General features: G+C 38.9%; 1 protein-coding gene across 1 annotated transcript in view; it reads left to right on the top strand.

The window, feature by feature from the left end:
* The window catches only part of COLEC11 (collectin subfamily member 11), a 33,081-nt gene extending 16,896 nt beyond the window's left edge, over positions 1–16,185 (top strand). Inside the window, exons 3-7 of the mRNA XM_026037085.1 lie at positions 2,736–2,807; positions 13,356–13,427; positions 13,996–14,049; positions 15,266–15,361; positions 15,538–16,185. Of these exons, the coding sequence (XP_025892870.1) occupies positions 2,736–2,807; positions 13,356–13,427; positions 13,996–14,049; positions 15,266–15,361; positions 15,538–15,929 (686 nt within the window). The 3' untranslated portion in view covers positions 15,930–16,185. The remainder of the gene's footprint in view (positions 1–2,735; positions 2,808–13,355; positions 13,428–13,995; positions 14,050–15,265; positions 15,362–15,537) is intronic.
* The last annotated feature ends 779 nt before the right edge of the window (positions 16,186–16,964 follow it).

Below are 16,964 nucleotides of genomic sequence, written 5' to 3'. Positions count from 1 at the left end.
GGCTCGGAGAGCTGGTAATGAGATACTGCTGTCACCTCCTGGCACGACTCCAACCCATTTCAGCAGCCAAGGTTTCCTCTCCACGGAGCATCCGTGTGGCTGCATGCCCAAATTGTGGCTGTCACGCAGCGGGAGCTGCTCACCGCATGTCTTGGACCTGCCCCTGCTCCTCCTCTGCTCAGATGCCAGTAAAATCCCAGAGGATGGAGAGGCTGAGGCTCCTTGGGACCCTGGCACCACCACCATGGGTGCTCACTGCTGGGAGGGAGTRAAGGAAAAGGGAGAGACCGCGGGATGCAGAGAAGAGAATGAGGAGGAGGGTGCCCTCAACCTAAGAGGTGGTGCTGAGCCCAAATGAGGTGGTGGAGCAGAAGGAGATAGGGAATATGCATTCAAATGAGATGAGAGAGCATMAGGGAGAAATTTAGGAAGAATAGGGAGAGATAAGAGAAAAGGAGGGCACAAAGAATGAATGGAGAGACTGGAAAGCATTAGAAAATAAGCTAAAATACACAAAGCCAATTAGGACTCCATAGGAAAAAAGGATGATGGAAGTGGAAGACAAAGAAAGCCAGTAAAGACATTGAGAATAGAAAAAAGGCACAAATGAGTTTAAGGTCAGCAGCTTAGGTAGTAGGAACTCATAATATACAAATATAAATATATATATGTATATCCTGAACAATATAAAAGGGTAAGATGAAGGAAAGAAAGAGAAGTACTGTGGTCCTGAAATTCCAGGCAGCCGAATGATCTCTATTTTAAAAAGTCAATAATGTTAATAAAGGGAAAATGTGTTGTATGTGGAGAAGGGTGGGTAGTGAAGCCTTACTGTATCACTCACCCATATTCTTCCCAATGTTCTGTTCCTTCTGAAAGGCCCATCAGAATGAAGTTACTCTTATTGTCGGGAAAAAATAACAAAAAATAAGGTGCATGCAGACTTGGGCAAACCTCCTGCTGTTGCTGCCTTTCCCCTGCTCAGCAGGGGATTTCAGCCTGCACAGGGGTTGCTTCCTCAGCTTGCACAYTGCTCCGAGTGCACGCAGCAAAGCTTGAGCTCTGCAAAGCTGAATTAGACCATGCTCAGGTCTAAGACAGCTGAAAAGAAAAACTATAAGGTAGAGCCTGCAATGGGGTAACCTGCTCTGAGGGAAGATTTCTGACAGACCCACACTAAGGAATGCAGTGTCATCTTATTACGGGAATAAATGCAGGCAAGTGTAATGGCCTGAAGCAAGAGTGATCTATTTTATTGATTCCTCATGCACAGCATTCACTCTGAGGAACGCGTAAAGCAATAGGCTGTAATAGCCTGCTCCGAGCCTCCAGAGACACGGAAAAGTCATTGGCAGGATTTATCTTGGGGAAGCAGAGAACTCATAACCAGCCCGGGGTGGGGAATGGCAATAATGCAAAGCCTATTAGTTACCTGGTAATAAAAAAGTTGTGTTCACGAAAGTGGCAAATAAGAGCCTGCTTCTTACTAACAGTATTACTCACAGGGGATTATGTGAGGTTTGTCCTCATTAATGTCAGGGAATGGCCTATTTTTGCATATCTGAAGGCAYGAGAGCTCTTCTGGAGCTGCATGGCAGCCTGGGGAAGGAGAATACAGAGCACAAGGGGCTGAGCTCAGCTCACAACCACGTGCATCTACAGCAAGGAGAGAGCGAGGCTGTGTGTTTGAACGTGGCCATGTCTCACCTTGCTTCYACATGTCATCTCCATGACCTCTCTCTATGCCAGAGAGCTGTAGGGGTGAGTGATCCCATTTGCTTTTCTTGCTACGATGCTTTCCATGGGAGAACAGCTCACGCTCACCCTCCAGTGCATACGGCATGTGCTGGTCTGGCTTTGGATTCCCCCTTTGCAGTAGCTGGCAACACTTGATTTTCTGCAGAAGCCATAGCACTTCTCCTGATACATCTTTTTAAAGAGGAGGTAGAAACGTAAATAATTCTTCAATCTTCCATTTTGTTTAAGATGTTTTATGTTGATGGCCAACTACAACAGCAGAGGGCAAAGCAAGATAASCTTTCCCAGACAGGGGGAAGGCAAACATTCTCAGAAACTGGCATTATAATATGAAAAAATCTACCAGCTGCCATGAGCTATGCAAATGCAAGTACAATGCAGAGAGCTTCATTCCACACACATTAAGAGGCACAGCATGTATCTGAAAATAAAGATGAAGGAATTCTCTCTATATGCCTGATCTTCCCCTGCTCAATAAATGCTATAAACAATTGTTTTTTTTAATATGAGATTACGGTTAAACTTTTCTCACTTGAGACTTAAGTATGTCCTTAAGACGCTTTGCTGAAAAGGGACAGAGTTTGACAGGTCCTCAGAAAGTGGTGAATGTGAAGCCAAWATTTAATGTTTTAAGTTGAGGCCTAATTCTGCAGCTCCTACTTAAATTAGTTATGCTGTTGGGCTTTTTGGAGTTTGTCACAATAACAGTCCCCAGAAGTAGCTCCCATATATAAGAATTCAGTAATCAATTAACTTTGGCCTTATAACTGTTACGGTAGCAGGTCAATTGCAGGTAACTGCTCTTTATATATCAAATAAAGCTATATAAGGCAGACTCCATCCACTTTTATTTTTTCCCTCTTTCTTGAAATAGGCTTTTCTTTTCACTGAGGAAAATACTGCTTTTATCATTGCCACCATGAAAAATAGTTCTGGCTTAATATGATTCTTCCTTTTATTTCTATTTGTGTTAATAGGGGAGGCTGGAGAAAAGGGTGAAAAAGGTGCTCCAGGTCGACCGGGAAGAGTTGGGCCTCCGGGAGAAAAAGGTAACTCTTAAAGAAGATGATATGAAAGTAATTTTGGACCAAATGGGGCCTTTTCTTTGGAGGTGATGATAATGGAGATTCTCTATCCCTTTTCTGGAAGAGTGTGTTTTATATACCTTATACACATACTCGTAGACTTAACTATTGCTCTCTGTTCAAAAAGTTTAATTAGGGAAAAGCTTAAGGCTATTTCTTGTTTTTCTTTTTTTTTTTTTTTAATGTTCTCTGTAAAGAAAGATATCATAATGCCTAACAGATATCATAAAGATACCTCACAGTATAATCACCATGAGAGGGTGATTTTACTAGGCCTAACAGGCAGAGATGGTTTAAAGTGTCTCCACATTTTGGGATCACACTTCAGTAATAATTATGGCAAGACGGTGGTAAAGCCATTGCATTGCAGCTCAAAGGGAACTTGCAGATCTGCAGAGAAACGGTGCTCGACAGTATTCAGTTGTCAAAACTGAGAGAAAYGTGGCATTTTTGTCTTGAAGAAAATTCTGTCTTTTCATGTTGCTTGTGCTTCTAAAATAGAGAGGAAAGTTGACCTTCATCAGTTTTCCAGCAGATGCACAATCTGAAAAATTCACATTTGGAGTAGTCAAAATATTTATTTCAGTACTGAAATGAAACATTTGACAGTCCTTGCACCAGAATGTTTGACCTAGCTTTTACAAAGCTGAATTTTAAAACTTCATTTTAAAGCAAATGCTGTGGTTACTTACACTTGCTTACCATGATCCATGATCCATCATGCTCTTCTTTTGGTCAGCTCTGGRCATGTGACATCTGTGGTTTACCCTGGGACCAAGATCCATGACTAAAGTTCATCCCTTGTGATGCACTCAAAACCTTATAATTTCCATGAGGTCTGACTGTTCAGTCAGAGTAAGAACTGGGTATTTTCCTTACGGAAATGTAGCCTTCAAGGGAAACTATCATGAAAAATATTGCAAACTGAAATTTCAACTCCTGTAAACTAAGACAACATGATGAGAAGCTGTAGTACCATAGAATGATTTAGGCTAAAAGATCATACAGAGGTCATCTGGTTTGAGCCTTCAGTTTGAAGAAGAACTGACTTTAAATTTAGATCAGGTTKCTCAGGGTCTTGGCCGGTAGAATTCTAAAAATCTCCAAGGACAGACATTCCTCTTTCATTAGCCTGTTCACCACTATGGTTGTGAAGAGATGTGTTCCTTATGGACAACTGAAATTTCTCTTCCTATAATTTKTCATTGTTGCCTCCTATCCTTTCACTGTGCATCCCTGAGAGGAGAAGACTGTCTTCTCTGCAAGACTCCTCTAGGTAACGGGTCCCCTCTTACCATTCTCCAGGATAAATAAAATCATTTTCTTCACCTATTTTCAGTTTATTTCTCTCTTGTTTGAGAGATCCAAAATCTCTGGGTTCTTATCTGCCAAAGGGTTTTCCAGCCAACCATTGGCTAGCCAATATCACTGCACCCCATATACAGGACTTTGCATATGTCTTTACTGATCTTCATGAAGCTCCTCTCAGTAAATAATATTTACTTATGCACAAGGCCAGTTATTTTATCRTAGAAAGCAATGAGGTTGGCCAGGCATTTGGAAAATCAATGTTGGCTGTTTCCTTGTCTTGTACTTATGGTATCTGGAATAGCTTTCATATGAACTTGATTTGTAATTTTGCAGAGAGCTGAGGTGAGCTGACTGGCTGGTAGGGCTTTCTTTGAAAGCAGATATAATATTTGTCTTTTCCAGTCACCAGGGATCTTGTCTGCTTGCCACAGTCTGTCAAAAATGACAAGGAGTAACAGCATCATCTGGCTCTTTCAGGACCATTGGATGTATTCTGACCAGTGCTGTGGATTTGCGCGTGTCTGACTTAAGTAGTCCCTAACTCAGTCCTCCTAGTTTGGGTTGCACCATCTCTCTGGTCCTTGCTACTGGTCATGAAGACCTGAGAAGCCTGAATGCAGACCTTGCTAGTAAAGACCAAGGCAGAGAAAGCATTGAGTACCTCAGCCTTTTCCAAGTCCTTCAACATGAAGCTGCCTTTCTCCCTGATCAAACTGACCATATGTTATCCTTGCTCTCCTTTTTGTTATTGACTTACCTGTAAAGCCTTTCATGTTGTCCTTCATACCTAGACAAGTTCAGCTCCATCTAAACATTTGTGTTGTCATTTCATCCCTGCATGCCTGGGGAGTGCTTCTATATTCTCCTTGGGCAGCCTGCTCCTGCCTCCACCTCCTGTATGCTTCCTTTTTGCATTTGGGCTCAGCCAGCAATTTCCTGTTCAGCCAAGCTGGACTTCTGCCAAATCTGCTTGCTTTCCTTGCACATTGTGATGGGCAGGTCTTGTGCTTCAAAGCATGGGAAAGGAAAACTCTTCTTTAAGAATGAGAAGCTCTTCCTGGGCAACTCTGCATAGCAGCCTACAATAGGATCCTACYTACCACTTCCCCAAATAAGCTAATGTGAGCTCTCCACAAGTCCAGGGCTTTTATTCTCCTACTTGGCTTCCCCACTTCCATTACCAACTTCCCTTAAGAAGAATATTCATATCATGGTCCCTGCAGCCAAGGTTGCCCTTGACTATCATGTACACAACAAATAGTCAATGTACCTCCAAATAGTCCTTATCTGTCAATAGCAGTCCAGGAGACCATGGCTCCTGGTTCACCATCTAGCACCTRCACTCAAATGTGTTGAAAATTCATAAGAGATGCTTGATTAGCTCTTATAATTATGATAATTTTCTGGTTTTCCATATCTTCAAAAGTCCAAAATTCTGGTGGGCCTGGATGAAGAAGATTTGAAGTGGAAATTAAAACAAACCTTAAACAACAAAGAGGTGAAAGAACTTCTTCAAATTTTAATGCATGCCATATTGGTATTTTGCCASGTAATGCTTTCAAACCAAGCATGGTAAAATTCTACAGTTTCTGAAGCAACATTTTTTTTCTGCTTTTCTTTGTACAAGTAAATTTGACTTGACATGTATGTTCTTGGAATATTTAGTTAACAGCTTTATTTTAGCAAAGTAAAAAGAGTTTACAGGCTCATATTTAATATGAACTCTATTTAATTCATCTTTTAATTAATATTATATGTTTTTAAGACATTTGGCTTCATCAACTGCTCTTCACAAATACTTACAGAAATATAAATCATAATTTTAAAAATCTTTTGAACTATATTTTGCAAGAATTCATCATGGCAATATATTCTATGCATTTTCTGAAGAGTCACAGTTTGACACAGACTTCACAGATGTGACTTCTGTCCTGTGGAAATCACTCATCTGAAAAAATCTTTAAGTCTTCAGTTAACTTCTGAAGTCAGTTGGAAGTCTCCAGACCTTAAGTTAAGTTTGTGCATATTTGTGCACAGCTTTTCTTGACCCCTAGACTGAAGAAGAGTGAGAGTCACCCAGCTGTGTATTCTCTTCCATCAGTCCAAAGGTTTTCCTGTTTGTTATCTGGAAGATGGAACTTTGAGACAAAAATAAAATATCACATAGTTCTTAGGAAGTCATGACAGCAGGTAATACTGAAGTATCTAGCACACTGACATCTTTGTCATAGTGGGACATTCAGCCTGTCTGTGGAGGGTTAGGAACTGGCCATCATTTGGAGACTATTAGTTGGTCCACCACAGTGCTCCAGAAATAACCACTCCACAGTCTCTTCCTCAATAGATTATCTAATATCCRTAAATGACCTGTTATTTATTTTTTGCTCTGTTCTTCATCTCTTGATGGGATTACACCACTGATGTCCTTTAAAATCCTCAGAAACCTCTTTAAAATCCTCAGAGACCTCTTTAAAATCTAAATTACCATAAGGCTAAATTACCATAAGACTAAAATCTAACTTACCCATGACTTAAAGCATAGCTCAGTGCAAAATGAAAGATAGGTAAAATTGCTGCCTCACCATGCGTTTGCCCCCTTTTAAGTGCACATATGGATGCTCACTGTGGTTGAGCTTTTGGACAGTAGGGTGTTGAATGGCAGTAACTGTAAAAAAAATCACTTTTATAGTTTTTAAGTGTATTTTTACTGAAGTCTGATAATTACCATCTTGACAGGAAGAGGCTAATATTTTGCTCTTYCTACTGGGAGAAACTGCCTATGTTGGTTGTATTTTGCTGCTCTTTAAGCAAATGATGGTTTACAGGAGGAAGAAACGGTAGCTCTACAACATTTGTAGGGTTTTCTACTTTATGTTGTAACTTCAGGTTATCACAAAAATCTTTTTTATTTTTTTCTTCTTTTCTYTTGCTTCTTGGGCAAATTCAATGTGCTTAGCATCTTTGGACTACTTAGGAGTGTCATAACCAGTGAATAAATAGCATAAGAAATATTTTCCTCAGTAAATTTGACTCAAAATAAACATTTCAAGATGAGAAAGTGCTACAAATATTTTTAGCATATCSCTTTCTTATGATATTTTCAGATTTTCATAGTTCGGAAGCTGATATACATTTAATACTTTTATACTTCCCTGAAATAAATCTAGCTATGAACATCCCAATGTTTCAGGGTGACCTCAGACATCTTGATGTCTTTGGGCACTGATTAAGGTTAAATTCCACTTACTTTCCTCATTGATTTTAATTAACTATGTAGGTCAATTATGATGCATAGCATGTCAGCAGAATATAAAACTATGTGCTGACTGTATGTAAAGCATAGAGTACTGGATCAATTAAAATGGTCCATTTGAATGAATGAAGCATGCATTGCAGTGCAGGTTGTAGGGTGGAAGGTGTATCAAGCCTTGCTATCCCCACTTGCACTGGTTGTTGTACAGTTCCATGATAGGAATGATCGCAGTTTGTGACTGAGTCATGATCTTATCTGTTGATATGAATGAATACAAACTCCTCGCATACCTTTCAGTAACAATATAATCTGAATTTTCACAGATTAGCATGGATTCTGTTTACGACAATCAAAATAGAGAGTGAAGTTAATGTTGGAATGTATTACAAAGGAACAGCACTTAAAAAGCATTCAAGACCTTTTAATTTACTTTTAGCGTTAAACWTTTGGAAATACATTATTTTAATGCTTTAATTTCAGCCTTTATACATCATGTTCCTTCTCAACTAGTATGTTAAACAGAGTCATGTAACAGTGTAGCATCGTTTGGTACAATCATAGATTGTACCATTCCTGGCCACCTAGTTCCCACTGTCAGGCAACCATCCCTGGCAATTTAGTCTGCATGTATAGATATAGCCTTTAAATATATGAAAAGTTTCATTAATATAACTGGATTGGAGCCAGGGCATCCAGTGATTTGTATAATTAACTTCTAAAGAGAGATAATAATACCTCAATTTATATTTTAATATTACTGATGGCTCACTATTATGCAATCAATCAATCCTTTACATTTCAGAGTAAACTTATAGGTGAATGTATTGCTGACTGAGGAGTGTTGCAGGCAGAATTCCACATGAAAGTCCAGATACTGGCAGTCTTGTGTTCAAAAAGTGGATATCTGATTCAAAAYTATCTTCAGTTCCACTTGAATGCAATAGGATCTTGAATGTAAATAAATGTGGGAAATAGGGACTTTAGGGATCCACAATTTAATCAATTCCAAGCCACCAAGTTCCTTTTGCCTAGGGTTGCACAATCTCCTTAATAGTAGCTCCTGTTGTCAATGTGTATACTAGGCCACAGGGACCACTGGTATGAACAGGCTCAGTTATGTGTCTTTAACCTAATTCTGGAAAGATATATATTTTATAAATGCATTTATGTGTGTAAGTGGCATTTGAATGTAAAAAAAAAAAACATGGACCATACTGTCACCACTTATTTTGTTACGAATCTACTTTAAAATCATTTAAACCTTTCCTTTACCTTACTAGATCTGATTTTTCTTAATGTCTTTAGTTTTTCCTACAGATTTTCTAGCCTTTCTGATTTCTCATGATTAGGGATTCGTAATCATTCCTTTTTTCCTCTTTGTTATACAAAGCTTTCAAAAATTCACTTTGTCATTAAGATGACTGTCTAACATGAGTGGGATGAATCATTGCTAAGCAGTGTTATTTTAGCATTGCCTACAAAGGGAGTCTAAATAAGTAGCTTAGACTAAACACCTAACTTTCAGGTGCCTAATACTAGGTGAAATGAATCTATCCTAGCTACATAAAATATAACTTGGGATTATCCACTCTTTATTCACAGAAGATGCAACTCAGTTGTAATCACTGTTCCCTAGACGATCACCAGCCTTCAGTGGTGTGTATAATTTGGATTTATTTAGGGTAAAGTTGTAACAGAGTGCACCGGTTTGCTCATATTTTTTCAACTTCCAGTTGTCAATAAAATTCTAAAAGGTGTCTTGAATATAAATTGAATATGTAATACCATAACATCATTATAAGCCTGTAAAATAGTGTTCTCGTTCAAGTCAGGTTAAATATTTCAATTGGGAAAATTAATTGCCAGAAGACTAAGGAGATATGTTGGGGAATGACACTTGTTTGATCTGTGTATTACCTTCTTTTTTTCTAAATATCCTTGGCTAATTGCTTTCAAAGATGGCATTGGACTTGACAGACTTTTGGTCTGGTTCGGTACACTTCTATTAGTGTTGTTAGGTATGTCTCTATGATGTCTGATATGTCAAATTCCATTTCATATATAGGAATTTTCATTTGATTTTTTTTAAATATAAATTTGGAATATAAACAACAGTTATCTTCCTCTCCTTCACACACTCAATTCAATTTGTCCGAAACATTGAATATTTGAATTTCTGCTGGATTTGTGTTTTTGGTCCTTCTCCTTTTCTTACCTTCTTGTCTGTTTCAAGTTAATCCTGTCTGAAAAGATGTGTCATGCTGTATGAATAACTCAATTTACAGAATTTCATAGAGCCAAAGCCTTCATCTTCCCACTGGTTATGCAGTCTGCCATTCATCTCTGGTATTTTCTTTCTTCTTTTGTTTGTGTGTCTGAAAGGACCACCAAAAAGGTCATTTAGACCTTAGTTGCTTCCAAAACCCGCTAAGTCCTCTATAATTGGTTCCACTGTATATCATCTTCATCTGAGAGATGACAGATGACTTGCTTCATATTCCCCATTCACTTTCAGTTAAATTTCCTACACTTGGTCTTTTGGGACTTAATTTCTTTCACTGTCCTCATTTCTTTTCAGCAGTCGCTTCTTGATTTCATTATGACTTTTTAGACTGCATTTTTGGCAAGCACAGGCCCACTAAAAAGGGCTTCATAGAAAGTATTTAAACTTTTGAAAACCCTCAAGGCAGATGAGGGTCTCTTGAAATCCTGTGATTTGTTCTGCAGAATAAGCAGAATAAGCAAGCCCCTGGTGTAGAAGCAGGGGTTAGTCACTGCTGCAGAAAACCAAATCTAACCAGTTCTTTAAATGAGTACAGGAGACATAAGTCTTCATTATTTGAGATCTCACACTTTTACTTCTGAGCAGATCACATAGCATTTACTGGCTGTTATTGAAAAGCAGTCCTCTTTTGGGCAGTGAAGAAAGAAAGTGATGTCTCATTTATATATTATATTTCATTTATTTACTACATACATGTCTGTTTAATTTCAGATAAAGCTGCTTGAAAAGAGGTAATATGGAAGAGCAAGTAAATATCTGATATAATCTGATATTGCAATCCCAATCCCAAGTGAGAAAGCTCACTTTTAGAACAACCTGATGAAGWCATTGTAAGCTAATATTCTTGGAGACTTTTAAGAAAATACATCCTTAATATGTCGTCTATAATGGGTGAATATCTGACAGTAGCATCAGTATTTTTCTAAGTTGCACATCCCCATGGATTGAGTCTCTGAAACAAACCAGGAATACATTTTGCAAGTAAATCTGTAGTAAAAAAAAAAAAAAAAAAAAAAAAATCTTAAGCTGATTGAATTCATTCTGTTCTTTCTGTTCCCCCAGAAGGGAGGAATATAGGAATATTTAGAAAATATAGGAACAAGGGAAAATATTTTTGTCAAATTTCTTAACTGATTGCACATCCAAGAAGTGACTGAGCCTGATTCTTGCTGGAAACAAGGAAATTCATTGATTATTGGACTTGCTAGGAATGAATTAGACCAACACATTTACCTTTTGGCAGTTCAGAGGAAATCATCTTTTCGTAACCTGAACAGGTATCATCAACTGATACCTATGTGAAACTTGGAGTAACATGGAGGAGAAGTATCATCACCTCTTACCCTGGTGATGATCAATTTATGTCCTGAAACATACCACTAATTAGCTTTTAAGTTAAGGTTAATGATTAAATCASTCAGAAAATTATCCAGCTTTTCAAAACATATACTGGAAGTATGTGAATTCCACAATGAATCCCACATCCTGACAACAGATCTTTAGTTGTCACAGATCCACAACTGGGCCTGAGCTGTAACAATTCACAAGGGTTCAATTGCTTGACCCCTGTAGTGGATTTTCCGTCRAACTTGCCTCATTGATTTCTTATTTAGCTAAACAATGTGTAACAAATGTGTCTTAGAGCAAAGAAACAATTTTGGRTGAGAAAATCATTGAATAAATTGTGCCAATAATTCTCAGAGCCGTCTCAGTGTTGTGTTTCTGTAGGATGGGAGCCTCAGGAGGCATTTGGCTTCTCTTCCCCATTGTCTCACCATACCTTCTGTCTTCTAATGACATGTAGACAGTCAAAAACGTACCTCATATAAGTAGTTCCACAGCTGTGCAGCAACCAGACCATGTTCCTTCCCAAAGTAAAGGTACAAAGAGGACTAAATCTGATGGCAGATTTACTCAGGTGCTGCACCAAGGGAAGAGTACAGCCACCATATACAGGGCTGTGATATTTCTTCCTGAAACTTCTCAGGGCTATAGTTAGCCCCACAATATGGCAAACAATGCAAAACACACTGCATAGTGAATTTATCAAAATGTAAGGACTACTTCCATAGGTCTCAGAAAATATATTTAAAAAAAAAAAAAAAAAAAGGATGCAAGTAACACACTCCCTAAAAAGCAGCAAACAGGTCTTGTCAGAGATCTGATCAGAATGAAAACCTGGGAGAAAAGTTGCAGAATGGCAGATGGATGCACCAAAAAAAAAAAAAAAAAAAGCAGGTAATCATGTCTAAAGCAATACCAGAACCAAAGAGCATTAAATATAATAATGTGTAATAAAGAGTTAGTTGCACCTGAGAGAAGCTTGGACTATGTGGAGTTTATTGACTGCAGATGGCCTTGTTTAAGCCAAAATTTGAGTAATTCGTAAACCTGCTGTACTCACCTATTAAATGGCTTGTGTTTGTTTATTTCTGACAGCTGCTGATGCCCTAAATTTGTACACAGGTATTGCRGATATGGGGTAGGATGAGGCTTTTAGAGGCTGAAGTGCTACTCATGGCATTTACACAAGATATTTTTTTCATAATGTTTGAGAAATGCCACCCAAAAGAGCTGCATGACATAACAGACACGTTTTATCTGTTCTTTTATTTGAGCTCTGGAGGAGCTTAGATTGCTAACTTCAAAACTTGAACTGTAGTAAACATTTTATTAGTAACAACAAGCACTATGCTTCAGCCTGCTTTGTGAAGAGGGTCACGACAAAGAACCCGCCAGTGCAAATTCTGTTTCCCGTCAGGCCACTGCAATATTCACTTCACCTGTCACAGGAAAATACAGTACATAGAAAAAAGGTCAAAGTCCAAAAAAGCAGGCAAATCAAAATGTCTCACCTTAGATTTCTGGGAATATTTCATGGACAAATACTGATAGGTGGCTATGACCGTCTCGTGTAGATTAGTTGACGATTTCTCTTCACAGTGAGTTCGATATTTTTTATTTGTAAAAAAAAAAAGGACTGAGGAATATGATTTTCAAGGGGCATCTTTGCTACAACTGCACTTTGAAGTATTCCCAAGAATCATGTATTCCACAGAATCATTCAACGTTCTTGTTTTTACTCAAACTTTATGTGTTTTAGTATGAACATATGTGTGTTCTTCATTCATTTTTATTTCTCATTAGTTTAATTTTTAAATGTTTAGTGTGCAAATTTTTAGTGTATTTAGATAGTTTAAATAAGACACAACAGCCAAATTTAGACTTTGGTTAGAGTGGAGCCATTTCATTAGTGTAAACTGCCAATTGTGCTTGGTTCTTTAGGTCTTTCCAGCTCCATAACAGACCTAGTCCATTGACCTACATGTTCTAATGGAATTTCCCCTCATTTTCACCCTAATTCTGGCATCGCTATCTGACAACACTTTGCAAAAGCTTTTCCAGTGGCTCTCAGCCAAGCTCAGTTTTCATTTACACCTGTGTGCCTCATTAAAATCAATTGCTTTGCAAAGATTAAATCAGTATCTAGGTTGTTACACATCAGACCTTGACAAGGAATGAGTTGGACCCCTGGAGTTCAGCAAATATTGGGGATATAGCACGCTATTGCTCATTGCAAAAACTGAACTTGCAAAGGTGCTGGAATCTGAATGTATCAGACTACCTTCTTACCTTTGGTCTTTTGTCTTTTTGTTATGTATAGGAGAAATGGGGGACAAAGGACAGAAAGGCAGCATGGGACGACATGGAAAAATTGGTCCCATTGGTTCAAAAGGTAAGCTTAGTTCAATCCTTTCCCATTTGTGTCTCAGACGAAAAATCTGTGATTATTTATCTTCGAAAAAAGTCTAGTGGCCTGCAAAAATGGTGGACTCGTCTCAGGTTATCACAATAGGGAGTTTCTCACTATGCAGTCAAGCAGGTGATTAAGCTCTTTCAGTGAGTTCCCTTTTGCTCTGACAGCTAGAGCTGGGAATCCTGATTTGAGGCTAAATGAAGAACTTTGTGCACTAACATGCAAGTGCAGACAGGATAGGAGGGTGCACCGTATTTTTATATAGTTTCAAAAGCCTAAGACTGGAGTTCTGTACTTGCCTTCCCCACAGGCTTCCTGCAGGCCTTTGGTTAAATCATTTGAGCCAATATTTACTTAAGCACGTGGATTAAGTCCTTTTCTCTCTACAACATCAGAAGTTATTAGTTCTATGAAGTGCTTTTTTCTTTTTTTTTTTTTTTTTTGACTTAGGCCTATTTCTACATTCTACTTTGAATGTTACTAGAGACAAACTGAACTGTTACACCAAAAAGCTGCCTTTAAATTCTATTCCTTTTCATGTTTTTAGGAGAAAAAGGAGATAATGGTGACATAGGACCACCGGGTCCTAATGGCGACCCAGGTAAGCCATGGCAAGTCTTGTCTACATGAAGAATTTTAGAAGATTCATGYATCATCAAAAAATATATCTTTTGACACACTGGGATAAAACATGACAAATAAGTATTTGTGTATAATTTGCTGTAATGTCTTCAAATTAGATAAGAAAAAATACTGAAGCTGCAGAAATTGCTGGACTTYTAAGGTATTTTTTTAAATAATATCTCAGATCTCCTCAGAGGTCAGATCACTGTGGGAGCATAGTAGGAGCTTAAATACGGCTGTCTGTATCATTCATCACAGAGCAAAAGGACCTCCCTGCCTATCCTGTTCTGACTTCCAGCCACCCCAAAGGAACGGGTGCAGGAAGGCTCTGCCCCAGCATGGGTTATGGTTGTAGCAGCGAGATTTAGATCCTCCAGAGGAAAAGGTGGAAGTCTGGCTTAAAAAGTATAAGCTGTTTGTAAAGGCTTTTATTTTGCTTTCTATGAAAGTGCACAGCAAGCCAGTAGGCCRGAGCGTTAGGCTTCAAGCTCACTACTTACAGAAGCGACAGGTCCATGGCAAAAGCCCAGTTTGTTCCTTCCTTCCCAGTACACTAAAAGTCCCCYCAGAGAGTTTTCTCTTGAGTCAAATGCAGATTCAAATAATTGTATGCAGAACCGGAAGCTATAATTGATCCTAGTGTTGAAACTCGGGTTCACAGAAGTAGCAATTATTCTTTTAGTATTCTCATTCAGAGTATCTTTTTTCAAACCAATATCAATTTGGCATAATAGATGGTTTTCTATTGTCTTCTTTTATCAGGAGAGCTACAGTAAATTCAACCGAATTGAATTATGTTTTGCACCTAATTACGTGCATTATGTGGTAGGAACATTTGCCTTTTTGATCTGCTGCATTAGATTCCTTGTGAGAAACAGAGACAGAGAAACAATACGCTGTGTAGATTTTTGCTGGAAAAGAAAAACTCTTCGCAGAAGAATGAAAAGCAGAATTTTATCCACTGTTTGGGTGCAAACACCTGTGAGAATCCTATGACTGTTCAGGGTAGCAGAGGCCACAGTTTCTCACCTACTATTTGAGTGGAAGGTGTCTCACCTACTATTTGAGGGAAGCCAGTGTGATAAGCAGGCCAGTGATAGGGTCCACTGGGCTGGACCTTTCCATAAAGCTATTTAGATAATGATGAGGATGTCACAGTTTTTTGATTGTGGTCTATTTGCGCCATTTTGCAGGCATCCCCTGTGAGTGTAGCCAGCTAAGGAAGGCTATTGGTGAAATGGATATCCAAGTGGCGCAGCTCACGACAGAATTAAAGTTCATAAAAAATGGTAGGTGTATTTTTCATAAACAGCCTCCTTGTTCGTGGTCGCGCGCGTGGCCACCGAGATTGCTCGGAGTGAGCACCGCCACTTCACGTCTGATTTGTGCAGGTCTTTTGGGGTGTGCAGTAAGTTGGTTTATAGAAACGCGAGTGCTCACTTTTCAGCACTGCCCTCCCCCGCAGCTGTTGCTGGTGTGCGTGAGACAGATAATAAGATCTATCTGCTGGTGAAGGAGGAGAAGAGGTACGTGGAGGCCCAGCTCTACTGCCACGGGAGAGGAGGAACGCTGAGCATGCCCAAGGACGAGCACGCCAACAACCTCATCGCCTCCTACATCAACCAAGCGGGGCTCWCGCGAGTTTTCATCGGCATCAACGACCTGGAAAAAGAGGGGAATTTCGTCTACTCCGACCGGTCCCCCATGCAGACCTTCAACAAGTGGCGCAGCGGGGAGCCCAACAATGCCTACGATGAGGAGGACTGTGTGGAGATGGTGGCATCTGGGGGCTGGAACGACGTGGCRTGTCACATTACCATGTATTTTGTTTGTGAATTTGACAAAGAAAACGTGTAAGCTCGCCTGCTTTTTCTTTATTTTAAGAAAAGTTGTTTTTTTAAGCAGATTGTATAAGTTACCCCATGTTCATGGAGCACGAGAGATATTTTGCAAGTATGGGACATCAGTGTTGTACAGCTGTAAATACAATTTAGGTATTTCAAATATCAATATTTACCCTTCAGAAGGGAAGAGCAATGATAAGTAAGACAGGGCTTGTTTTTCTTTAGGAAAATATATGTATTTAGTTAAAAATGAGGCTGGAGGGTAAATTCTGCCGTCATGACAGTTACCACATTTGACTGCATGACTGTGAGGGAAGGCAGAATTTGCTCTTCAGTTGCTAGAATGTTATTTCTGAAGAAGTTGATCCTTGATATTCTTTTATCTTAGCAAAATTTGTAGTTACAAATATTAATTGCTTGTAGTGCTACAGGGATAATTCAGTCACAAGGCTAATAACTTTGTGCACCGCAGTTAATTAGTACAAATATTACTGTAAGTTTTTTTGGATGTAAAGGCATTGCAACATTGTTTTTAAAACATAGCCAAAGCAGCCAACTAATCAGGAGTGCTACCAATTTTGTAACATTTCCTTCACAAAACTAACTGAGCTTTAGGGCTGGGGGAGGAYCAAGTTCTTGTAATTTAGTACTGAGAGAGGGATCCAGACCAAATGGGTGTTTTGGGGTTTGCTAAAGGTAAAAGTAAGATTTTGTCTTCTGCATTCTTTAGTTGAGAATTATTCAGTGCATGAAATATTTAAGCCCCAGATAATTACTTAAAGTAAACGCTTCACATTTGCATAAGACGCTCTTAGCACAAAAAACCCCACAAACTCATACCAATTCTCCACAGTTTACATTTTCTTATAAATCGACAATGATTGTCACTAAAATGGTTTAGCCAATAGTTCTTTCGGGCAGAAAAAAAAAATTATCACCTTTAGTCAGATTTCAGCGCTGAACCCGTGAAAGAGCAGCAACAAGTTCTAAATAGCTTTCCAGTTCATGTATATAGCAGCAATAAGTCACAGATTCACAGATTCACAGA

Source organism: Nothoprocta perdicaria, unplaced genomic scaffold, assembly GCF_003342845.1.
Source record: "Nothoprocta perdicaria isolate Ctin4 unplaced genomic scaffold, notPer1 scaffold_19, whole genome shotgun sequence".
NCBI lineage: Eukaryota > Metazoa > Chordata > Aves > Tinamiformes > Tinamidae > Nothoprocta > Nothoprocta perdicaria.
The sequence above is the reverse complement of the archived record's forward strand: the minus strand, read 5'-3'. Positions and strand labels throughout refer to the sequence as shown.